This window comes from Vigna umbellata, chromosome 1 (genome assembly GCF_029865625.1).
Source record: "Vigna umbellata cultivar VRB3 chromosome 1, Vumbellata_1.0, whole genome shotgun sequence".
Taxonomy (NCBI): domain Eukaryota; kingdom Viridiplantae; phylum Streptophyta; class Magnoliopsida; order Fabales; family Fabaceae; genus Vigna; species Vigna umbellata.
In genome coordinates, this window is record NC_142165.1 from 93,865,011 (window position 1) to 93,891,410 (window position 26,400).

A 26,400-nucleotide genomic window follows, 5' to 3' on the forward strand; every position below is an offset into this window, starting at 1 on the left:
TTTTTAAACATTTGTTATCAAAAATCAGTTTTGTTTTTTATTTAAAATTTAATCAATATTTAATTTAATTAAAGTTATAGTATTATTTATTATATTTTTATATTTTAATAATTATTAAAATATGATTTATATTTTTATAATAGTTTTATCAAAAAATAAAAATAATAATAACTAAAATAAGAGTAAAAATAATAAAAATAAAAATTATATTAAAAATCACATTTAATATATTTAAATATATTAAATTATATCAAAATATTAAATAAATTAAATAATTATTAAAATTTAAATAAAAAGTAAAATTTTAGAAACGTTAGTCGGATATTGACGTCCGATAAATTTATAATCGGATATGGATATCCGATAAATAAATTTTTCTAAAATTTTGATTTTTATTTTAATTTTAATAATTATTTAATTTAGTTTAATATTTTAATATATTTAAATATATTTAAATATATTAAATGTGATTTTTAATATTATTTTAGTTATTTTAATTTTTAATTTTTAATTTTTAATTTTTAATAAAACTATTATAAAAATATAAATTATATTTTAATAATTATTAAAATATAAAAATATAATAAATAATGCTATAATATTTAGTTAAAATAAATATTGATTAAATTTTAAATAAAAAAACAAAACTGATTATCGATAACAAGTTTTTAAAATTTTTTGTTTTTATTTACAATTTAATAATTGTTTAATTTATTTTAATATTTTAATATAATTTAATATATTTGAATATATTAAGTCAAATTTTATATTATTATTATTATTTTATTTTTATTTTTATTTTAATTATTTTATTTTTATTTTTTTAGTATAGTTATTATTATAATATAAATCATATTTTAATAATTATTAAAATATAAAATTATATTAAATAATATTTAAATTTTAAATTAAATTAGAATTATCATTGAGGTGGTGTAGAGTGTCTTTAAAAGAAAAAGAGAAGAAAATAAAATTTCTTTAATTAGAAAGAGAAGAAAGTTAAAAATGAAATTTTTAAAAAGGTTGGAGGTGCAGGATGTCAGAAGGTTAAAAATGGAATTTTTGGAGGTGCAGGATGAGATGTTGGAGGTGTAGGATGAAACACTCCCAAATGTATAGCATCATGATTTTGCTACATACCATTTAGGCCCATTTAACATTTTTGTCTCATTAAATTCAATTTACCAGCTAGAATTTTTGGTCGTCTTTAAATATTATTTTCAGCTATGTTCGACTGTATCATATGAAAACAATATACGAAATATTACTTTTAGAATTTCCTTTTCCATTGACAATAATAGTCAAAAGGAACAGTAACAATGCCTTTAATTAGTACTGTCCAAATAAATTTCTATCAATATAGTTTTTACAAGAATAATCTGAACATAAATCACATTATTGTAAATTCATTTTTCTTAACAAATTTGAGTTTATCGTGATATATTTTTCATTCAAAATGTTTATAAACTTTAAACTAATGTGTATTTAGTTTTCTGAATACTCGTGTTATCGTATTATAATTAATCGTTCTTCATATATAATTGTCAAGTAGATATCTATAAGAAAATAAAAAAAAATGTATAAAAGTATTGTCATATATCATTCATGTTTGTCCAATTTGTTGCTGTTAAGGCTGACTTGGAAAATTAATTAGTTATGATTATTAGAATTGATGATTACATTCAAATGCATTTTAAATGTTCAAATAATAATTAAGGGATTAGATCAAAATCTTTATATTTCACATAATTTAAAAATGACTTGAGAATTATATGAATATGTTTAAATAGGTAAGAGGTGAAGGAGGAAATAAGTATGAGATGAAGAAATACTTGAATATGTTGAAATAAAGTAAGATGATTTGAGATATAATTTCAATAAAAAATATTTAAGGTTGCATATTTGAAAAAATATTAGCAGATGTTTAATTCATAAAGATTAAAAAACCAGTAATATATAGAGCACTACAACATACTTTAAAAATATCAAAAAAGTATGTTATGAAATAAAAGAATGTTTGACAAAGTAAAGAATGACTTTAATGAAAATAAATAATAATAATAATAATAATAATAATAATTATTATTATTATTATTATTATTATTCAAATATCATCACATATAAAAATAATAATTATTTTTAGAAAAATATACAAGATGAAGAAGAACAATTATTTGAACAAAAATATATATATGTAAATATTATAAGAAAATCACTAAAGATAATGGAGAATTATCAAATTAATATGTCATTGTTAGAAAACAAAATATTATGTGTTGATGTAATGATGATTTTTATGATGCTTGTATTTTTTTTTATGAGTCAAATTTTAAGATAATCTTAAACATTTTTGCATTTTGGAAAGTGGTTTTTCTATCTTTCTTAACATTTAACCTAATAATGGATCATGCTGAATTTATAAGTTAGAACAAACCTAATTTTTATCCAGTTTTACAGAGGATGAATAATGAATAATCCAGTTTTACCTAATTTCTATATTTAGTTGACGTCATCTAAATATAAATGTTTGCTTTTATAAATAGATAATTATGACTAATGAAAATTTGATTATTTCGAGTAGGGGTGAAATAGTTAATACACGTAACTTATCTTCTTATTTTAAATTTTTATTTATAGATTTTATAGTAGATTTTTATTAATCTAATTATAATTAATTATATCTTATTTTTAGGTAAACTATTTTAAGGTTAATTTATTTTCATACTATTTATTTTAATAAGTGTAATTTAAGGTTGATCTAATTTAAGGTTGATCTAATGATAAATTATGTTGGGTTAAATATGTTTTTAGTCCCTAAACTATTGGCCGTTTCTGGTTTTCGTCCCTCTTCCAAACTAAGGTACGATTTGGTCCTCAATCTTTAAAAAACGTTTGTTTTAGTCGAAAAAACGAACGTTTTGAGGACGGACTAAAACGAGGACTAAAAACAAAATTTTGAGGACTAAAACGAACGTTTTTTGAAAGAATGAGGACCAAATCGTACCTTACTTTGAAAGAGGGACGAAAACCAGAAACGGCCAATAGTTTAGGGACTAAAAACATATTTAACCCAATTATGTTTGACTTTTTTTTTTTTAGAAAACTAAATGTTTTAAAAATAATTAATTAATTTAATTAAAGTTATCTTGAAGTATGAAAAAACAAATGAATTAATCATCTTTAATAATAATTGATTATGCTTCAAAACTTCTTTAAAAAGAAAATTTTTCTTTCTTTTTAAAGCATAATTTCATATTTTTTCGTATCAAGAAAGCTTATTTAGAAATATTTCTGAAAATTACTTTTATATATTTCGTTTTGTAATAAATATTATGCAACGTTTATCATGAAAAATTATCACACTATACAATAACCCTATTTAAAATTGTCACACATAAGTGATATATTTCTTTGTTTTTCTTGTAATATTTTAATTTAAACTTTCGTGCATTAGTGTTTGATGTGCTATAGGTAACTGACTATTCTCATTACTTTTATAAATCTTCTTGAAAACATTTCAAAAAGAGTGATTTATATATCTTATCTAGTTACATGGTATTTTTTTGTAACTGGACAATTTGAGATTATTATAGAAAATATAACTCAAGTTACACGGATTAACTCAATGTAGATTCTAGAAGAATCAAATTAGTATAAAAAATTATTTCTGTCCATGAATTTTAATTTTGCTTATTATCTTAAATCTTTATTGTTTTTTATTCTCGTTAACTACACTAAAATTCTCTTATATAATCAACAATTTTAAGCAAAATTTTCTTTAGAAATCTCGTATAAAACTTCTATAAATACATCAATGTGTAAAAACAAATGAGTTTTTAACACCTACAAAAATTTATGCACACTCACTTATAAGGTTCATTATAACATTACCATCTTATATAAAATTGTATATTGTTGTTCATTTTTTACTTTTATTTTTCTCTTATTTATAACTTCTTATTTATAATTCTTTTTAAATGTGGTTTATTATTCTGTTTTAGATACTTAAGTATTTTTTTCAATATGTTGTTAGTGATTTACAGTGAAAGAGTTCGCTCATGAATTGGTTCAGCTTATTTAACGAGAATCTCATGTCAATAGCTTGTCCGAACATGGTTAAGTAGTGTAATTTCCTTTCTTCAACTATAAATTATTTACCGGTTATTATAAATGTTGGGTAAGACGAAACATTTTCTTTATTGAATTTTCTTATAATGTTTTTTATGAGTGTTCCAAGTACATATTAATTGTGTCTCTTTGAACTTTTATACTTATTTAAGAAGTAGTGTAAGGTGACCAAAATCCTTAGGTGGAAACACAATATTGAATTATTGATGAAGACTCCAAAATTTTAGTGTTGTGTCTAATAAAAATTATATTATCCAAATTTTGTACCTTTTAAAAATATATATTAATACGGATATGAAAATAGGATAATGACAAAATATATATTAATACGGATATGAAAATAAAGACAAGACATGTAAAAAAAGGCATATTTAGTAGCTGGAAGACTACGAACAAGGCATAATGAACCACTCAAGTCCCTCCCATATTCGCAACGAATATTTCCAAAAACATTCATAGAAATTACATGATATTAATAAAATGAATGTTGTATACCTCGAATTTAAAATAGCAAGACATTCAATTTGGCATAAATGAAGATATTGTTTTTTTTATAATAGTTGGTATATATATATATATAGGATAATGATACTTTGACAACATTTTTTTGACAACATTTTAACACTGTTTACGTGTCATTCTGTGATTGATCTATGTTAGTGTTTATGATTATTATTATTGATTGTAGAATAATTTTGGACCAATCACAAAATGACACTTAAACAATGTTAAAATGTTGTCAAAGTATCATTATTCATGTATGTATATATATATACATGCACCGGTTGTGATTTGGTTGGAAGAAAATGGTGAGTTGATGCATGGAAAATGATATCAGTAATTTGTTCCACCTGACATGGAAGATTGAAAGTTTTTTCCCAGATGAGTATATATTTTGTAGCATGAGATGTATACATGCATGCGTGAAATCATGGGCAATTCCATAGTCTGGTTGAATAATGCATGGGGCCGCTTCTGCTTTTTTGTTGTGTCAGAAATGGAAAGTGGGGATGTCTTGAGATTATGAGGTTGAAGTTTATGGACGGATGTAAGGTTGGTTATGAGTAACCTTCAATTTTTGGTATGAGATATGTGTCGTGGACATGCAACTGTTCCCAATACAAAGACACACTCACATGATCTATTATGTATCTGCCTAATTGCTAGCTGCCTTTTCCAAAGCTTATATATGCAAAACAACCCACACCTCTATGTATATCACTCCAGGTTACTCATGTAATTCACTATTTTAGATCTTTTTATTTACTTATTTCATCTTACTTTCTGTATAGTATGAATTCTCGAATATAGACAAATCAGACGCTTAAATATTACTAAGATAAAATTAATTGAGTTATTTGTGAGATAAAGAAATTATCTCCTGATGATTATTTTTAATTGAATTGTAATTAAGTTGTTACTGATAAATACTCCTATTAAAATTTATAAATATAAATATGAGATAAGGTGATAAGTGATTTTGTGTTTATTCTATTATTATTATCGGAACCTGAAACGTAAAGAACTAAGGATAATAATAAATAATACTCTAAAAACAAACATTTAGAACATTTTACATCCTATACGACAGATTTTCAACCAAAAATCATTTAAAATAAGTTTTTCAACCCATCTTATTAAAGAGAATGTATAATTCATGCTAAAAAAACACTGTACATCTTAGAATAATTTTTGCCTGACAGAGTAAAGGGGAAAATTCATAGAGTTAAATTAGATGTAAAGGAAGAATTGTGATTTAAATTTATATTTAACATTCTTTATCCCATTTATAGATTTGAGAATTAATTTATTTTATAAAATAATTATTATGTTGTAAAAGGTAAACAAATATTATTTATAAGAAATATGAATATTTATTTATAATTATATTAATATATTAATATAATTAAAATTAAAAGAATATCTTTTATTTACAATTAGACTCATCAATCGGTTTTAGAGAAAATTATATAATCATTTCCAGCTAACATGGTACTCTGTCTATTTCTAGAATCAAAATATGTATTGTTTTATTAATAACAAAATCTTAAAGATAAAGAAATAAGAGAATACTGATATAATTTAATTAATAAAATAAATTTAAATAAATACAAATCTTTTAATACTCAATTTATAAAAAAAAAATTATGAAAATTTAATTTGTAAAGAACTAAAAGAAAGTGTATTTTAGAAATCATGGTAGTTTAAAAACAGTAAAACTCAATTATTTTAATATTAAAATATTTTAATATAAATAGTTTTGTTATGAACGAGTTTCATTATTTTAAAATACACAATTTTTCTATAAAAAATTCTTCTATAAACAATTCTTCTGGAGTTGCTTGACTTTTTTTCTAAAGGTTATTCTTCTCTTCGTTTGATTCAAAGAAGAAAAACTGTTACGGTAGGATTGATCCTTACATTAAGTTTTTCAATTTGGACTCATCGATTTCTTTGTTCATGTAAGTTGAGTTTCAACTCTTTTTCTTTGTTTGTGTCTTTTTTTCTTGCATGTGAATCTTTTTGGCTCGCATGTAATGTTTGAGTTTTCTATACGAGTCTCTACTGATCGGTGATTTTAATAGTGTGTCCTGATCATGTTTTTCTAGCTATAGATAGGACATCATGTGAGTTGGAAGGTATTTGGAATTTCTTAGAGCAAATTCATTTATCTCTTGAGTAAGGGAAACTAATTGCACTATTTTAAGTTATGTATACCTTGAAATATAGAATTATATGATTGTATGGTGAATTGATTGGATGATTGAATTATTTGTTGAGTATGACTTGTTGAATTGTAGTTAAGCTCATAAATTGCATGATTTTGTTGTATGATGAACTTTGAAAAATTGACAATTTTGGTTAGAATGCTTAGTTTGTGAACCTGTTGGTTTGGATTTGATTTTGTATGTTTAAGAGAGTTATAATTTAAGTAATTCGTCAAATGGTACGAGTTTTAATATTTAAAATTGTTTTAAACTAATTCACTAAGAAAATAGTAACAATTTGATCAATTGAACAAGTATATGTTCTCTTAAAAAGTACAAAATATAGGTATGATATCTTATATAGCACCGAGTGATGCCAGGGTGATGTTGAGCGTTCTACGTTTACAGATGGGATAACGTTGAACGGTGCCAGGGTGGCACTGAGTGTCTAATTCTACAAATGGTTTGGTGTTAAGTGGTGTTAAGGTGTCACTGAGCACCATCCTTGTACTACAGGTATGGAGCATTTTACTCCAATACATTAAGCACTATAAATTTTCGTTGAGCACAACTTTTCGCAAAAAGAATGGTGTTGAGGGTCATGACTGTCGTTGAGCATCACTTTTTGTGAGAGGTCTGACGTTGAGCGCCAATGTTTATGTTTGAATTATCTTTTTCTTTGACTGTTTGAAATGAATTCGCAATGGACTTTATGTATGTTTAACATTATTATGTTTTATGCAGGTATGATGTGAAAGTTGAAATAATTGTTGATTTATGAAGTTATTATGGAAATGATCGATAGATTTATGGATAGACATGCATGCGAATAATGATGTATGAAATGGAGATGATTATGTGTTTGTTAATGGATATGAGCCTTCTATCTGTGTGGCGTAATTCTAAGAATCTTGTAGGGGGATTATACGGTGACGTTTCTTTAGTGTATGTATTGATATATGAATTCAATATTAAGAATTCTCTTGTCGCTCTAATAACCATCCATTTTCAAATAATAAGAAGAGTGAAATATGTGGTGAGAGGTGTAAGAGGTCCTAGTTCAGGGGCTTTACCTTGGTCAATGATGTTAATGGATTAACCTTGTTTTTGGTAAGGTGAAACTTATTGGCAATGACTCTGCAAAATAGTAAACATCAAAACAAATGCATAACTCGTTAGAGTTTTTATCAGTACATGTATCTAGATAATTGAGTCTAGTAAATCATATGTGATATGGTTGTTTTTATGAATGATTGATATATGATAATATTTATATGTTTGTTTTTTTTTTTAACTCTTTTTACATATTAGCTTACCATTTTTTTTTGTACGTTTTGTCTTTGTGTTTCTTTCTTTTACAATAATCATCATATTCGTATGAGTAAAGGATGAGTAAGTGTTGAAGCATATTTGATGGAGGACGACGAGGATATTCTCCTTAATTATAGCCTAGCATTTTTTTTAACTACTTTAGATATATTTTATTATTATAATTATTTTTTTAGATATATATATATATATATCTGACAATTTTCTTTGTCTGTCAATTTATAATATCTTATTTTTCAATAATAAGTTGTTAAAATTAGAATATTACAAAATAAAAAATACCTAAGAAATTTAAATTAAGAGATTTGATAAAATATTCAATAGCTAGGACATTTTATCATAACTGTATCATAGTATAACTCACTTTTGGTATATTGTAAGTTGTTTAAAAATCTTAGCTAATTTATGTCTATTTTCTCATATATGGTTTTTTCATGTCCTTGATCTGAATTGAAATATAGTCTAAAATCTGAATAGCAAACTTGAAATCAATTATTTCTTTTTCAAACGGCAAAATAGAAAAAAAAAATCATCTTTTCTTATCTCTCCATTTCTTTGTGATTTACCATTGCAAGACTACCACGTATTCATGAACTCCTGTTATATCTATCTCTAATAATCGAATGTACATGAATATAATTTTTTTGATGGGGATATGATATTATTTTATATTATTGTTTTATTGTTATATTATATTATTATTATTATTATTATTATTATTATTATTATTATTATTATTATGTTTTAGTTATTCAGACTCTTAGATCTCTCCTAATAATAAAAATTCTTAATACCATAATTCAATATAATAATAGAAGTCAAAGAAATAGAAGGACAATATACACAACATATTATTGTACTTCAATATTGTAGCACTTTTGTTAAGACATGCACTGAAACATAATTAAAAATTAGAAAATAAAGTCCTTAACATTAACATTACTTTTAAAACATAAAATGATACAGTAATATATCTAATAGAGGACTTGTCTAATAACCAATTATTCAATAGCATCCTCACCACTAAGGCAGTTTTCAACTGGATAAATTTTATATGAATGAAATTATTTTTTTCTTTATTTTCTCCTCATCTCTCGTTTTCTTGAACTCTTCATATTCTGCCTTTTATGTACATTATTTTGTAACTTATCGAAGTTTAATGGTTAGAGAAATTTAAAGAATTTAATTTTTATTTATTGTGAATATGTCATTACTCCGGGTAAAACTGAGCTCAAATCACTTAAACAAAATCTCAGAATTTGAATTTTATAAATAAAAAAATATCATAATTAAAAGAAAACATCTTATTATAAAAAATTAGTCAATATTTTCAACAAACATTAGCCACATTAATACACAAAATTTTAATATGAAAATGAAAAATCTTACACATCCAAGTAGAGAGAGTTGAAAGAGATAACATGGTACAAAATAAAAGAAGTATATATAAGCTTTGAAGGTAAGATTAATCTAAAGATGGTGGACCACCTATCCATAGACTTCATGTTAAAATGATTTCTGGAAAGAGTTTTTTCCCTCATTTATGGAAAATTAAATAATCTGGTAGAATTAAAAAAATGTGCAGTGACCTAATTTATAAAAGTCTTTCTTTCTTTATTTTGTACACTGCTCCCGTACCTTAATAATTTTAAAGTGATAATGAAAGGAATAATCTAAAAACAGAAATTTGGATATATCATATGGTATTAATATTTAAAGTAATTTCATCTGGTAAGTAATTGCAAAGGTTACTGTGAAGCCCCACTCACCCCGGTCTAGGCTAAGGTCCATGGAGTGTCATCATATTCATAGACTCTGCTCCTGCGCTGCAACCACTTTATTCCTATTTTCAACAACACATCTTAATATTCCTTCTATCACCAAATCTTATGTGACAATACTCTAAAATAATATTAATAAATAATATTACCAATCAAAATGTGTTCTCATCGACAACAGGGTTGTGCATGGCTCCTACGAACCAATGTCCGGTTATTCGGGAATATGTCTTGTTAAATTTATAGTGTGCTTTGTTTTTGAGCTTCGTGAATACCGGTTTGTCCCCGATTCTTTAATCAACTTCGACCTGAATTCATGGTGGTACAAAGCACAAGGCTCGTATTAGTGTTCATGTAATCTATTCAGACTCAACTTGGTCGCAAAAGCTTGGTCAAAACTCAAAAGCTGCTGTTAAGGTTGCAACCTCTGTAAAGCGGGTACTTGTTTTTTTAAATTACTTTAAGAAATCGGATTATTATATATTCTGGGTTCAGCCTTTTGAAGTTTCTGAGGGACTTAATTGGGTTTTCTTTTTCGTTTTGTGTCTTCCAAAGTTTGAAGCTTGTTAGAATGTTTTGTTGTGGTCTTTCTCTTCTTTTCGTTGATCAATATTCATTGATGGGTTTGGAACATCAGGCACGGTCTGCAAAGGATGTTGGAAGTACTTCTCAGCGGTCGTTTCCATAAGCAACTTCTCAGCGGGTTCTTTCAAATCACACCAAACTTTTACCTTTACCTTTTTCAGCTCTCAGGGAACCCCAATACATGTGTGTCAATCATAAGTTCGAACTAACCTTCTTTTATGTGCTTTTCGGGTCGTGTGTTAGTTAGTTATCTGCCTATGTAATCCAAGTTCTTGAGTTTGACATTCAGAACTAAAGGTAGATTGATAAAAAAAGTAGAAACGAAAATGGATGGTGCTTATTTTCCACCTTGCAAAATTGCTTCATGGCATGGGTTAGAATTAGAGGATGTGCAAGAAAATGATGAACTCAAACTGGTCCCATCGTTACCATCCATACCTCAGCCACCTACCCCACATGAGCCCATGGAGTTCTTATCCAGGTCATGGAGTCTCTCTGCTGCAGAAATTTCAAAGGCTCTTCTGGAAAAACAGAAGCACTCATTCCATGAAGAGAATCAAACCACCTTGCCAGAAGTTATTTTCGCACCTCAATTAATAGTAAGTCATACCTCTTCACATGCATCATGCTATACCCATTTTCCATTAATTCTTCATGAATCTCATAATCTGATAAAACTCTGAATGATAGTTGTTTAATACAAAAAATTATGTTTTCAAAACTACCTACTATCTCTGATTATACGTTCACATACACCGAGAACATGTGGATCAATCAGTGGAAGAAAATTTTGTCGCTCCTAACAATTATGTTTGTCTTCTGAAGTGTGTGAAAAAATGTACTGTACTGTGTTTTGGCCGGCCTATTCTGTACAAGCTCTAATTTTTCTACTCTTACTTTTGCAGACAGGTAAGATCATACCTTCTCCTAGAAAGATGGGAACCATAGGAAAATGGTTTCATCAGAGACATCATGGGAACACTAATGTTGCTGTAAAGAAGAAAGATCGAGCACGGTTAGAAAATGCCCGTTTGCATTCTGCCGTGTCCATTGCTGGGTTAGCTTCGGCCTTGGCTGCTGTTGCTGCAGCAGAAAACTCTAATGGCTCTCACTCAAAGTTGAACCTTGCTCTGGCTTCCGCCACACAACTCATGGCATCACATTGCATTGAAATGGCTGAACAAGCTGGAGCTGATCATGATCATGTGGCTTCTACTGTAAAATCTGCTGTTGATATTCAAACCCCTGGTGATCTTATGACTCTTACAGCTGCAGCTGCAACAGGTATTTGCTTAATTCGTACTGGGTTTAAACTTATTTTGCAAAAGGATTTTTCTTTTTAAATTTTATCAGCCTTACGAGAAATTTGAGTCTTCCAGTGTTTATCAAGCGGTTCTGGTCTTTGAATATGTGAAAATATGAACAGTCTCTGAATCATCCCAACATTGGGGTGTTCATCTTTATTCTTACCAATTTTGGAAAGTGATTTTTAAGATTTGTACGAGCTGTTGATCATTGATTACCAGCATTTTTTTTCTTTGCAAAAAAAAGCTTTGAGAGGAGAAGCAGCTCTAAGAGCAAGAATGCCAAACGAAGCAAAAAGGACTGCATCTATAAGTCCCTATGACAGAGTACTTCTACCACAACCTCATTGGTTTCATTCTTTTGATGGTCAAATGTGTGAACATCATCCTCCATGCGAGGGAGATTTGTTGCAGCTCACACGGAAAGGTGATAACAACAAAGACACTCTACATTATAGTCAAATTCTGACAATAAAGAGCCAAAAGTACAAACCAATAAATAACAGGAAATTGCTTATCACTATTTTTAAGGCTGCTTTGATTAACTCTTTCAGGTGTATTACGATGGAAGCATGTTTCTGTCTACATCAACAAGAAGTGTCAGGTATACCGAATTAAAATTCCTGCTTAAACAAATATTCATGTGATGAAGTTTTCAGACACAATACTGATACTAAAGACGGAATTTTTGATTCTTTTACTCAGGTCAAAATCAAGATCAAGAGCAAGCACGTTGGAGGAGCCTTCTCCAAAAAGAATAAATGTAAGCATTAGTTAAAAACTCTGGCATGTGCATACCCACCACCTGAATCCAAACATCTATTGGCATTACGAAACTTGTTTACTTTTTGTATTCATTTGGACATAAAAAGTTCTATTTTTTACGCAGTTGTCTCTGTTTTTGGAGTTAAAAATTCTATTTTTTACCCAGTTGTCTCTGTTTTTGGAGTTAGTCTAACTTTGATTGCATACATTATTATATAGGTGTGGTTTATGGAATTTGTGACAAAGATGGAGCGTGGCCATACAGAAAAGAAAGGAGAAGCTCAGAAGAGTTCTACTTTGGCCTGAAAACTGCACAAGGTCTTCTAGAGTTTAAGTGTGACGGGAAATTCCACAAGCAAAAATGGGTTGATGGGATTGGGTGTCTGCTTCGTCGAGTTAATTCTGTTGAGACAACAAAACTTTCTTTAGATCTTTTAAGTATTAACAGCGACACGTGACTGATTTGAATTGTATTGTATCACCAAGAGAAAATTTTAAGAGTTGAAAAAATAACTGAAAATCAAAAGTAGTGTATGAAATCACCTAAGTTTTTGGGACATGTAGATGGGTGAAGAAAAGGATTGTAATGGCATTTCAAAAAGATATTAGTTGAAATCAAGGTTGTAAAATAATTTCTTTGATGTGTAATCGTATTATGTATGGTCAAAAGAATGTTGTAAAAAAACCTTTTTTAAAATGGAGAAGAATTTTTTTTTAGAAGGGACTTTAAATTGTGACTTGATGAACGAGAGAAGTGTCATGTTAATTTTTTTAATTTTTTATTTATAAGGTCCATAAAGTTTTAGTATGATCAATGACTTTTATCACCTAAATGATAACTTGCGTAATATAAAGTGTTACTCAAGAAAGAAAGTTCTTATTTAGAATTAATTAATTTTTTCTATTTATGAATGTCGTTCAATTAATCACTCAAGCTGGCATAAAAGTAACTTTTATGTATGTTTTGGTCAAACGGCCTACTTATTATATATGTTTAGATATGTGCTTTGTGGGTAGATGTTTAATGATGTAATTGTTTTATCTTGAAATTTACATTTTAAATATGTGAATGGATTGAATTGAATATGCTACATTTGACTTAAATGAAATGAGTTAGGTGCCTAATATGATCTGTTCCATGCTTTCTAGTTTTAATTACATAAATAATAGAAAATACATTTGCTTGACTACTAGTTTAAATAACAAAAACTAAATATATACAACAGAGGAAAAGTCAAGAGAGATTTTTGCACCACTTTACTCAATAAGTTCAAAATAGCATATAATTAAAATAGTAATTAAATACTTTTACCATAAATAATAAATTTGTTTAAAAGTAAAATATAGTTATTATTAATTAGATAAATCCTTAAACATATTATATATATATATATATATATATATATATATATTACTTTAATTATTTTTATAAAATAAGTAAATTATAAATCCTTAAGCATATAATAGTTATAAATAACAATAAGAACAAAAATATATGTTATTATTACAAGAGTTAAATATGTTTTCATCCCTTAATTTTTTATGAAAATAGGATTTAGTCTCTTTTCAAAAATTTGATTCAATTTAGTTTTTCATCTTTGTAAATGTATGAATTTAGTCATTTTCACCAAATTTTGTTAAATTTATTTCTAACATTAAAAAAAAAAAAATGTCAAATAATGTAAAAAACCTTAAATAAACTTTTTAGCTAAAATCACTAAATTCACATTATTTTAAAAATGAAGGACTAAATTAGTCTAAAATTTCAAAAAAAAACTAATTCTAAATTTTACTTAAAATTAAGATTCTAAAAACATATTTAACTTTTATTTCTCAAAGTAAAATATTTTTTAAACTATTTGAGAAAACAATATATATATATATATATATATATATATATATAATAATAATAATAATAAGCATAAAATATATAACTTTAACTTTAAATAATTAGGGTGTGAAAGTCATTTAACTATAATTAATTCTTTATAAATTAAGTTAAAAATTACTCAACTCAATCTAACTTACTTATAAGTGAACATAAATGGTGTAATCCAACCTAGTCCACTAAATACTAGTGAGTTAGTAAATTGAAGCATATTTTATTCTTTTAATTTGAATTGACTCAATTCATCTATTTATAACCCTTAAAATTGAAGTTCACTTATTTTATAAAGTCCACAAAGTTTTAAATGATCAATGACACCTAAATGATAACTTTCGTAATATAAATTGTTGCTCAAGAAACAAAGTTCTTGTTTAAGTGATCTAGAATTAATTAATTTTTTCTATTTATGAATGTCGTTCAATTCATCACTCAAGTGGCATAAAAGTAACTTTTATGTATGTTTTGGTCAAACGGCATACTTGTTAGATGTGTTTAGATATGTGCTTTGTGAGTAGATGTTTAATGATCTGTTCCATGCTTTCTAGTATTAATTACATAAATAATAGAAAATACAATTACTTGACTACTGGTTTAAATAACAAAAACTAAATAGACATTACATAGGGAAAAGTTAAGAGAGATATTTACACCACTTTTACTCAATAAATTCAAAATAGTATATAATTAAAATAGTAATTAAATACTTTGACCATAAATAATAAATTTATTTAAAAGTAAAATATATGTTACTATTAATTAGATAAATCCTTAAACACAACATAATATGATATATATATATATATATATATATATATATATATATTACTTTAATAATTTTTATAAAATAATTAAGTTATATAAATCCTTCAACATATAATTATTATAAATAACAATAAGAACAAAAATATATGTTAAATATGTTTCCTCCCTTAATTTTTGACAAAAATAAAATTTAATCTCTTTTCAAAACTTTGATTCAATTTAGTTTTTCATCTTTATAAATATGTGGATTTAGTCATTTTTATAAAACTTTGTTAAGTTTATTTCTAATATTGAAGAAAAAAATATGTCAAATAGTGTAAAAAATCTTAAATAAATTTTTAGTTAAAATGATTAAATTCACGTTGTTTTAAAGATGACAGACTATATTAGTATAAATTTTCAAAAAGGGACTAATTTTAATTTACTGAAAATTAAGACTCTAAAAAATATTTAACTTTTCTTTCTCAAAATATATTTTTTTTAAAACTATTTGAAAAAATAATATATATATATATATAAATTAATATTTTTTATAAAATAGTTAAATTGTATAATTCCTTAAACATATAATAATTATAAATAATAATAAGAATAAAAATATATAACTTTAAATAATTAGAGTGTCAAAGCCATTTAACTATAGTTAATTCTTTGTAGATTAAGTTAAAAATTAGTAAACTCAATCTAACTTACTTATTGGTGTACCATAAATGATGTAATCCAACCTGGTCCACTAGATTCTAGTGAGTTAGTAAATTGAATCACTTAAAGCATATTTTGTTTTTCTAATTTGAATTGACTCAATCCATTTATTTATAACCCTTAAAATTGAAGTTCACTTATTTTATAATGTATTATTATATAGATAGTAAGTGAAAATTAAAGTGTTTGGCTTATATAATTCAACAAACATATCAACTAAATATCTAAATCATTTAAATACTAGTAAAATTTCCATAATTAGAAGCAATTAACACTCATAATATTAAAAATAATAAAAGTCGGTTGCATGTGAATCCACTTCTAACCCTACTCAAATCCATTTAATATGAAAGTATAATTTAACTTCACATTAAAAAAAATTATATCTTTTTGATAATCAGTCATATTGACTCATGAATATTCATTTTTACACTTTTAGAAATAACTCACTAAAATTTTTAAAAGTTATATAATTAAAATAAATATTTTAAAAATAAATAAGTTTACTATTTTAAAACAATTTAAATATATATTTATTCAATAAAAATCACACTAATTCAAAAAATTAAATTATACGTCATAATAAACATATTTACAACGATTAATTAAAAAAAATAAAAAATCAATACACGTTAAAATAATATCAATAATAATAATTATTTTAAATAATTATGTTGTCATATTTGCTATTTTTTAATTTATATAGTTACATACATATTTTATTACTTTTATTACTTAAAAAGTAAAAATATTAATAAATTTAAGTAACTTTTTAAATATTTTGTAAAATAAAAATACAGTTAACCATATTTCTTTTACTTTTAACTAGCAAAAGCAGGCACAAAATTGAATTGAATTATTATTAAATATTATAATTAAAAATTATAAAAAAAATAAAAATAAAAAATCTTAAAATATGTTTTTATTTGTCTTCTCTATTTACTTGATATATAAGATACTGGAAAATTATAGTTTATGTGTTCTATACGAAAAGAAAATATCCATACATAATATATATATATATATATATATATATATATATATATATATATATATATATTAATTATGGATGTAATTATGTTTAAATTATTATTTAAAAATTAGAAAAAGTTATATATTTTATAAAAACTAAGAAATTTAAAAGATACAAAATATATAATTCAAATAAATTCAAGCTTTAAATTTAGTTCTTGTGTCATTTTTTTATTGATATGGATTAGTATATGATATTAAAAATTTAAATGATAGTATTTTATTAAAATCGGTTGAATTTTGGTCGATCATGTCTTTAAGTGAAAAAGAATTTATTGATTCACCAATCTTTAAGTGAAAAAAATGTGAGTAAAGAAATCTCATATCAAATAACTTATGTTGATGCTTATTTTTCATGTTATATTTTCTTAAAGAAAACATCTTAGAAGTTTTTTTTATATTGTTTTAGTGTTTGAGAGAAAAATTAAAAATAAAACTACTTTATCTTTTAAGATTATCCTTATAATTGTTTTTTTTTTCTATTTTCAAAATAGAATATTATTGTTTTATCCTGGAAAATAGAGAAAAGTATGTAAATTTCATTCCTTTAATAAAATTACAGCCTAAATACAACTAATAACTAAGTTTCTAAAAGAAATCTTTCCAAATCAGAATTTTTATTTATCAAGGGGAAAACAAAATTCTGATTTTATTAAACAATTTAGAAGGGCTATTTGATCCTAAATTCCTGATTTGAAATAAAGTTATTTTGTCCTATCATATTTTTACCATCCTTTTAAAAATACATACTTTTCCTCAAAGTATCCATGATAATAATATTTTCACAACATCTTTTTTATAACATTTTAACACTATCTACGTATCATTATCTGATTAGTCCAAAATTATTTCATAATCAATAATAATAATTATAAACACCAACATAAACCAATCACAAAATAATACGTAGATGGTGTTAAAATGTTGTCAAAAAAATATTATCAAAGTATCATTATCGATCGGGGCCATTTTAAGTATTTGTCTGTTTCCCTCAATTATGCGCGTCACTGTGTAATGGTTGCAAATGAAAGCTGTTCTCTTCCCTTTAAGGTTAGAATGACGTGAGAAAGCATTCAGTAATTAGAAGTGACGATCAGGGTAACGAAGCCAAGCAAGTTGCAGAATTTATTTCACGGAATTAGCAAAGCTACAAGGACCCAAAGAATCAAGTTCAATCTTCTTCTTAAGCTCATATTTTACAACTAAAGTCAGAAATTGATTGAATTTTCCAACAAAATGATTGAATAAAAATACAAAAGCTCCCCATTTTGGTGCGCATGTATATTTTGGTTATTTGCTGTTTTCTTTAAAATACAACAGTCTTATTTTCTTCATAAGGTAACACTCGAAGTTCACAATAAGATCTGATAGCCTTGGAAAGGCATTGCTTCTCTAGGTTTTCTGATTTCTGCACAAAGCTCTGCAAGTTATCTCTATGGGAAACCCTCTCAACCTGCAAATGAAATTAAACCATTTTACCCACAGATAAATAGTATCGACCGTACTTGAGGCTGCGCATTAAATATACGTTGAACTATACTTGTGCACAGTTCAAGCGTGCTTGATTTACAGTCTGGCAGATGACACGGCAAAATAGTTACAGTGAAAAGTAAGATTCATATGTATCTGGGAAATCTGGCCTGCCCATAATGTAACTGAAACAGAAACCTAAAGAATTTCATGCCGCTGGCATTCTTCTGCGGCAGTATCAATTGACTATTTGGACTAACTAACCACAAATTGGACACCTCAAAAGTGGGGGTGCCCTGGTTGCTATTATTTTAGAACACAAGAAAACAACATAAATGTCGATTAAAATCTAAGGAAATGCACCCTCAAAAAACACAAATCTTGCATGGTAACTGAAGGTAGCCTTGCAATTTGATCACCTTATTAATGGCACATATACCATGCTAATTGCACCTACGTTTTTGTTCACTCTATGTTATTGTCTCATCTAACTCTAGGAGGTTCCGGACTGGGGTCTCATGGATGATGGATCAGAATTTCAGAAAGCAGATGCAGAAATATTACTGTGTAAGTCTCCAGCACAAAGTGTAACAAAAAAAAACACCACAAATAAATGGCACTAAACATGCTAATGTTCATTGTCACAAATAGTCAATTCAGATCAACATTAGTGTTAAAATATTATTATAAAGTAATGAAATGTGAACAGCGGCGAAACAAGTATGAAAGATTGTATGTTCACCATTTGTTCAATTATAGGTCCGGCATCAAGTTCTTCAGTTACAAAGTGACTAGTTGCACCAATTAATTTAACACCTGCCTCAAAGGCCTGCCAAAATACTCAAGCCTATTAAACATGTATACAAATGAAGAAAGAAACCAGAAAGAGCATAACACATGGTTAAAAGTGGTAACAATTTAACCTATAAAAGTGCAGGTAAACCAACCTGTTTAGATGGACTGCCACCTTTGAACGATGGCAACAGGCCATGGTGAATGTTAATTATATCGTTCCCGTAGCTCCTTAAAAAGTTTCCAGACAATATCTTTGCATATAAATCAATGCTGTAAGTATTAATAGTTCAATACTATCAAATATGAACATTGATTTATTATCCAAAATAATTATAAACTACTCTCAGATTTCATAACAAGCATACGCAGAGAAGAGCCAGTTCTTCCCAGAAGCACCCAAATTTCAAGAATAATCCCAATCATCAAAATCTCTATCAAATAATAGAAATATAATAGATACACTGAGAACATGAATTGTGTAAAATTCTTTACCTGCATATACCTCGCAAGTACTAAAAAATCAGTATTCTGAACCAGCTGCAACATCTCCCCTTCTCTTTTATTTTCATTCGTTGTGCATAAATAATGATACGGAATATCATGTCTTTCAAGAAAACGAATCACATGGGTGTTTGAACCTCTATAATGGTTACTGGTCATTGCATCAGGTAAGAAAATAAATAAAAATATAAGACTAGGAGAAAAAATATAAATCAATATACTGGTGTAATTACTGAAATTTCACCTTATTACACAAGTAATATCTACTGGAAATCTTCCGTCCTGCCATCCATGTAATAAGTCAACAAGGCAGTGGTCCTGCAGAAAAGTAACAATAACTTCAAAATATATTTATATTCACCATTCTATAGATCTCTTTTGAAAACTGAACGGAAAAAGATAAAAACAGTGATAATGCCCACCTGCTTTGATGCCAGAACTGCTATCTTATATTTAGGATCCAGGGCTGGCACTCTTACAACAGATCTTATTGCACTGAATGTTTGTGAAAGCTTTAGGAAGTCCTCCTCCATTTGCACACGTGGCCACTTAACAGGATCAAAAACAAAATCACTGCAATAATTAACACAAATTATTGAAGCTGCAATCCTTCTAAAAAATTCCTTCATATAAGTGAAATAAGATTGGAAGAATTTCAATAGTAAGCAGAGTCAGTGTTAGCAAAAGTAGAGATATTCCTTTTATCCGAAAAGCTTAAAGACAGAAATAATATTGGCAAGGATAAACCTTAGATGCTTTTAGTGTTGTTCTCAAGCCAAAATTGGCATTGCGTCTATTAACCATTGCTTTCATCTAAAATTATCAATATCTAAAATTGTCAAGGATACTGAATTTGATTACAGACAACGACTATTGGATTATATTTAAGTTTTGTTTTATCAATGACCCAATGATTCGTGCATGCAAATCATACTCAGCTCACAGGACAACATGGGTTTATAAAGGTATGTTCCTTCAGAGTCAAAATCTTATTCGATATATGGTTAGACAACAATATAAAGATATATATCACAAAGGATTCGAACACTGTTATGAGTGCGTTAAAAGCATGATGGAAATTAGAGAAGGAGTGTACCTTCTCGAGTAGAAGACTTGTTTATTTTCTGGAACAAAAACATCAGCAGCGAGAATGTTTCCCCCTCTAGAAGCAATACATTCCGATAGCTTGGCAACAATTCCAACCGCGTCCTATTCACAAAAACCGATTTCAATTTCCTTTCGAATGATAACACAGTAAAAAAATTCACAAACCAAAGCATAACCTAAAAAAATCATAGAATGTTGGTTACAGGGCAATGAAAGATGTGGATTCCATGGGTGAGGGAGGAAGGGGGATCCAAAGATTTGAAGGAGATGTTCCGGTTCCTGCACATTTTGGCTAATCCCATAACGCGAGGGAATCTTCGGGCCATTGGCTACTCTCTGTCTGAATCGCTAAGTCGAGGATCAAGCATCAACCACCAACTTTCCACATCTTCAACCAACACCGCACTCTCTCAATCCACCACTAACCTCCGCACTCTCTCAATCCACCACTAACCTTTCGCTTGTCGTCTCCTATGTTCTTATAAACGACATGCCGTTTTGTCTTTTTTTACGCGGTCTGCAAGTTGGAAGAATCTTTTGAATATATAATTTACAATCATATATAATATAATTATTGTACAAATTTACAAATTAGTTTCGCTTAATGAAGGTATTGATAGTTTTAAAGTCTAATTTATAAAAAAAAATTAAAAATAGATAAATAAAATATTTAAATTACACTTAATATCGATTTTTAAATTATCTAAAATTATTAGATGTAATAGAAACAGTTAATATTTTATACTTACTCATTTAATTAAATGGTGTGATGTGCAAGTGAAATATTGAATTCATTTCTAGAAGAAAAAAATTCAACCTATCCATTTTTATTGAATCAGCTTCCTCAAAATTTTCTTACAATTCAAACCAAATAAACTCAGTCAACAAAACCACTGTTAGGCATGCAATTTTGTTTTGAGAAAAAAACATTGTGATTTTATTTAAAAATGTATACATAATCCTTATGCTAAAACATATAAACAACGCACTTTTGTGTGAAAAACTCACGCGATACAAATTGTAAAAAAAAATTCAATGTAACAATAATTTAAATTGTGAAATAAAAAAACCAATAAATAAATAATAATTAAAAAACTTGTTCAGATAAAATGACTTGTTGAAATAAAAATACATATATGTCTGAGTAATTTAATAACGGTTAGGTTTGCTTTATATGGACATGTTTTATTATTTTCATGATTATTACGTTCGTTTTACAATTTCTTTTAACGTTTTAAATTGAGTTATTAATGAGCACTTCACATTATACAATGATGGGAAGATCAACATTACCAAATTTCATAATATATGTTAATAAAAATTAAGGAAGGAAGTTGTTAAAGGGTAGTAAAAAGATGAGTAAATATAGATGTTAGCTTTGCATATATATTTAATAGTGATTCAATTCTCGATATACCTATTTTTTTAATCTATTTTTAAAACATTTTATTTTTGTCTCATTAAAATATGGTTTACAATAATTAATATTAAGATTAATTATATAGGAATTGTTAATTTTTCACTTTTCGTGTAACAACATTGACACATTTAGAATGTTAAATAATCAATGACATTTAACATTAATATATTTAGAATGCTCTAAATAATCAATGACACTTACTAATGTTTTTTCAAACCATGAGTGATCATCCCTTTGTGCTTTCTTCTCTAGGTCATTTTACAACATAAACATTTTAATACAAATTTCAAAAATATGTAACTAAACATTCAAATATAATTTACGATACAAATTACTTATAATGCACTTTTTTATATTTTAGTTTTTTCAAATGTGTAATTCACTAATGATATTTGGTGAATTCTTTTTTATTTACTATAGTAGAAAAAAATAGTTATTGTTTTCCGTATGGGTTGAAATCTCTTACTCAAAACGTTCAAAGTTGTCCTGAAGACTGAATGAACTTTCTGATTATTCTTAAAAAGCACTTCAGACGCTCAAATCAATGATTTAGTCAAAATTTTTGTAATAAGGATGACTAACCAGAGTTAAATTACCTTTCATCTCATTTAGACGTATATTTATAAATATTATAATAAGTTTATCATTATATTTGACCCATTAATTACCAATATTATTTCTATTAATTTTCAACCAGTGACTATTATTCTCCTTAATTGTCCATTAATAATTATTATTGTTTAAAATAATTATCAATTAATGACTTGATCGTTAGGGATCTCAACCCATACCCAAAAAAGTTACAATACTCGAATTTAAGTCGAGATCAGATGATGAAAAATGTTTATTTTATTATATCTTGTTCTAACTTATCATAATCGCTATAAAATAATATATGGGTTTAAATTCATTTTGTCTAATTATACGAGATTGATTTTGTTCTCTTCAACTCATACCTGATGAGTTTCACAATAAATATTAATTTATATATGTGACATCCCAATTATATAGAAAGCATATATAGTAAAGACGTCACATGCATAATATAGGAAAACAGTTGTTGTCTCCAAAGGAACCTCCTCGCCATCTGCTCTCATCCAAATGGATGATCATCGCAAGAAGAAACATACACAAGCAATACAAACGAGCAAGGGTGAGCTAGATATAAAAATCATGTTATTCAATCACACACGACATGCAAAAGTCACTCAAACATGGTACATTGACATCACAAGACTCATTGCTTTATAGACCGACACGTCCGGACCAGAATGATTGTCGAGCTATGGCGGGTTATGCACTCGTGGTGGCCTCTACTGCTTTGCAAAGTCATTGTCAATGGGTTCCACCCTACCACACTCACGAGGTTAATCCGTTCCGCGCCCTGGAGCATACTGGAAGCCTCCAAGACTAGGACCTCCTGCTACTCCTCACCACATGGATCAATCCTCTCTACTTGAAAATGAAAGACCATTGGAGCGTCAAGAAAACCCCAAGGCTGAGCTACCATGCAATCATTCTACACTAAGGATCTCACCAAGAGATCCTACACAAATGAAACTTGATTTACAACTTGGATCATACTTTCATCACTTTGTAATCATGTACTTTCTGCCACAATCAACATATACACAATCTCAACAATATACATTACTCACCACTCACAAATTATAAAAATAACATCTCCACAATTGAATCTAAGTTAATCAATACCAAGAACCAAACAACTCCAACTAACCCATAACAGCTCATAAAATGCATCAATTTATACATACCTACAAGTAATATAATTATTAATTAACATTTCAATATAAGAAACAATTATCCTTACTTCATTATATATATATATATATATATATGATACGTACATTATCTTATAATTATATATATGGATCCTTACTTTGAATTCCAAACATACAGTGACTGATTTTCTAAAATTATAATTAACTAGAAATTAACACATGATAACTTTATGCATCTACAATTAATTTGTTTTATTTTATTTTCATCCTAGTAGAGATCTTTCTTTACCCAATTGGTCATCGGAGAGGATCCAGATGTCTGAACGCATCAAACTCACCTTCGACGCCAGCACATATGACTAGTCACAACTGACTTGATCAGGCCAGGGCTGCTCTATTATCAGGGATGTGCCAACTCAGGTTTTTAAGGTTCATCTATCCTACCAACAAAGAAAGGCTCTCAATAATTAACAATTAATTTATTTAAATTATCTACCTTGTTCTCTTATGCTCTAAATCTGAAATGCCTAATTTTAATATTTTCCCTTCCTCTCACAGCAACCTCAAACAGTACCTGTACATCTATTTAATATCCATATACATGCTATTACAGAACCCATACTCCCGACCTTCCAAATTTCAGCCAACAAACTCATTCAAAACAAATTAAATTCATCACATCACAACATGCACAATTTCACAGTTTCAATTATAACACCCAATACAATAAAAGTCATAAAACAGTTTCACAAGAGCACACCAGTTCAACATTCATATGCATATAATTTTATAAAATAAATTCATACAAAGAATAATTAACTCCCCTTACCTGGAAGTCAAACAGTATATTCACCTAGAGTGCCTTAACCGTGCCTTCACAGCGAAAACCCAAACAGTGCCCTACAATCACCTAAATGGTGATGAAAACAGCTCTTAGAGCTAGAACCGACAGAGAATCAAAAGGAAATACTACCCAGCTGCATGCAACCAGTAAAGTTGCATGCCATAGATTCAAGAAAATGGAAAAATCGACTTACCCGTCCAAATCAGAATTTCAATCGGATGAATAGGAAGCTCTCAACTCCGTGAACGAAAGCACCCCACCTATTTGAAATTCCAACGGTGTAAAGTGGTGGAAAGGTAGAGAGAAGTTAGAGCAGGAAGAAGAAAATGAAGATGAGCTTAGAGAGAGAAAGGGGAACTGAAAATTGGTTCAGAGTTGGGAAAATGAAGAACCTCTTCCAAGGTCATGGTCCCTGTGGCCCTTTGGGCCTGACTGCCTCAGAAAATAGGGTCCCCTGGCCCATACAGTTTTTCAGGACCTTACAATATATATGATATGAATTATATATATTTATGATAAATTTAAATTAGTTAAAACTTCATATCATAATGTTTTGCTAAATTTGGTTCCTCACTGTACGATGGAATGGTCTTGGTCATTGAAAACAATATTAATCTTAATTTTACTAAGCAAGGTCATATAATCAGGGAATATTATGTTGTATTTTATCATCACTTAGTATGCACATCAAATTTAATTGACAATCGCTTATTAATATTGTAGTTGATAGTCAATTCTTTCAACTTAGCTTTTACAGTTATCCTCTTTATGAGTATGGGGTTAACTCGTGTCCTCACCTTATGAACGAGAAGGAGTACCAAATATATCATACATATATTTGTTTAAATTATTAAATTGTAAATGAAGTTTTCTAATTAAATATAAAATCATTGTGTTATAAAGTATACAAATAAAATAATTGTATACATTTTCAAGTTGGAGCTTCTCCCATATATTATTGCACGTGGCATGCACATGGTTGATAATGTCAATTGTCATCCATTTTATTAGCCATTTTACATTAATAAAATTAATTTCCCTTTAACTTCTAACTTACTTTTGATTCTTATACTTTGCTCTTCCTTTTGTACTTCCATCTCTTTCCATTATTTACCTTTTCTTTTTGTGTTTTTTTCACTTAAAGAACCACTGATCATCTTTTGTTAGCATGTTAATATGATTAGTGACACATAAAACACTTCTATGTTATGATCACTCTTTGATATAACCTACCTTTATAGGTTAACCAAGACAAAATCCACATCATTGATCATTTACAAAATAACTCTCATTAAATATTTTTTATATTGACAAATATAAGAAAAAAAATTTAAAACTATTTAAACATAAAACAAAAGCTCCAAATAAATATACTTCTGAAGGAAAAACTACTTAAAAAAAATAAAATAGATTTACGATTATATGTTTCATTTAAACAATACAAAAATTGAAAATAATCAAAAGCAATAAAATTAACTAATACTTACTCCTAGGACAAGAAAAAAATATAAAAAACATTACATCGAATTTTAAAAAAAAA

General features: G+C 27.3%; 2 protein-coding genes across 3 annotated transcripts; one reads left to right on the forward strand and one right to left on the reverse strand.

Moving 5' to 3' along the window:
• Window positions 1–10,051: 10,051 nt before the first annotated feature.
• LOC124822047 (VAN3-binding protein-like) lies at window positions 10,052–13,229 on the forward strand. Of its 2 annotated transcripts, none has more exons than XM_088114987.1 (7): window positions 10,052–10,381; window positions 10,581–11,127; window positions 11,434–11,812; window positions 12,080–12,259; window positions 12,387–12,436; window positions 12,538–12,595; window positions 12,817–13,229. In XM_088114987.1, the coding sequence occupies exons 2-7, from the start codon at window positions 10,855–10,857 to the stop codon at window positions 13,053–13,055; spliced, it is 1,179 nt and encodes a 392-aa protein (XP_087971113.1). In that variant the 5' UTR covers window positions 10,052–10,381; window positions 10,581–10,854; the 3' UTR covers window positions 13,056–13,229. The 2 variants fall into 2 exon arrangements, with proteins under 2 accessions (XP_087971113.1, XP_087971117.1); XM_088114991.1 differs by having other exon boundaries at window positions 10,052–10,360.
• A 4,851-nt stretch (window positions 13,230–18,080) lies between these two features.
• On the reverse strand, window positions 18,081–21,322 carry LOC124822048 (formyltetrahydrofolate deformylase 1, mitochondrial-like). The gene is made up of 8 exons (XM_047294008.2): window positions 21,058–21,322; window positions 20,844–20,956; window positions 20,170–20,320; window positions 19,992–20,065; window positions 19,739–19,898; window positions 19,399–19,497; window positions 19,194–19,280; window positions 18,081–18,434 (listed from the first exon to the last, which is right to left on the reverse strand). Exons 1-8 carry the CDS (start codon window positions 21,178–21,180, stop codon window positions 18,288–18,290), a joined length of 954 nt encoding a protein of 317 aa, XP_047149964.2. The 5' UTR covers window positions 21,181–21,322; the 3' UTR covers window positions 18,081–18,287.
• Window positions 21,323–26,400: the final 5,078 nt, after the last annotated feature.

Coding starts and splice junctions, on each gene's coding strand:
- LOC124822047 (XM_088114987.1), top strand. CDS start 10,855: ATGGATGGTGCTTATTTTCCACCTTGCAAAATTGCTTCATGGCATGGG. Junction 12,260..12,386: donor GTTGCAGCTCACACGGAAAG/GTGATAACAACA, acceptor TAACTCTTTCAG/GTGTATTACGATGGAAGCAT. Junction 12,437..12,537: donor ACATCAACAAGAAGTGTCAG/GTATACCGAATT, acceptor TCTTTTACTCAG/GTCAAAATCAAGATCAAGAG.
- LOC124822048 (XM_047294008.2), bottom strand. CDS start 21,180: ATGGCCCGAAGATTCCCTCGCGTTATGGGATTAGCCAAAATGTGCAGG. Junction 20,957..21,057: donor TCCACATCTTTCATTGCCCT/GTAACCAACATT, acceptor TTTTGTGAATAG/GACGCGGTTGGAATTGTTGC. Junction 19,498..19,738: donor TACTTGCGAGGTATATGCAG/GTAAAGAATTTT, acceptor TTATATGCAAAG/ATATTGTCTGGAAACTTTTT.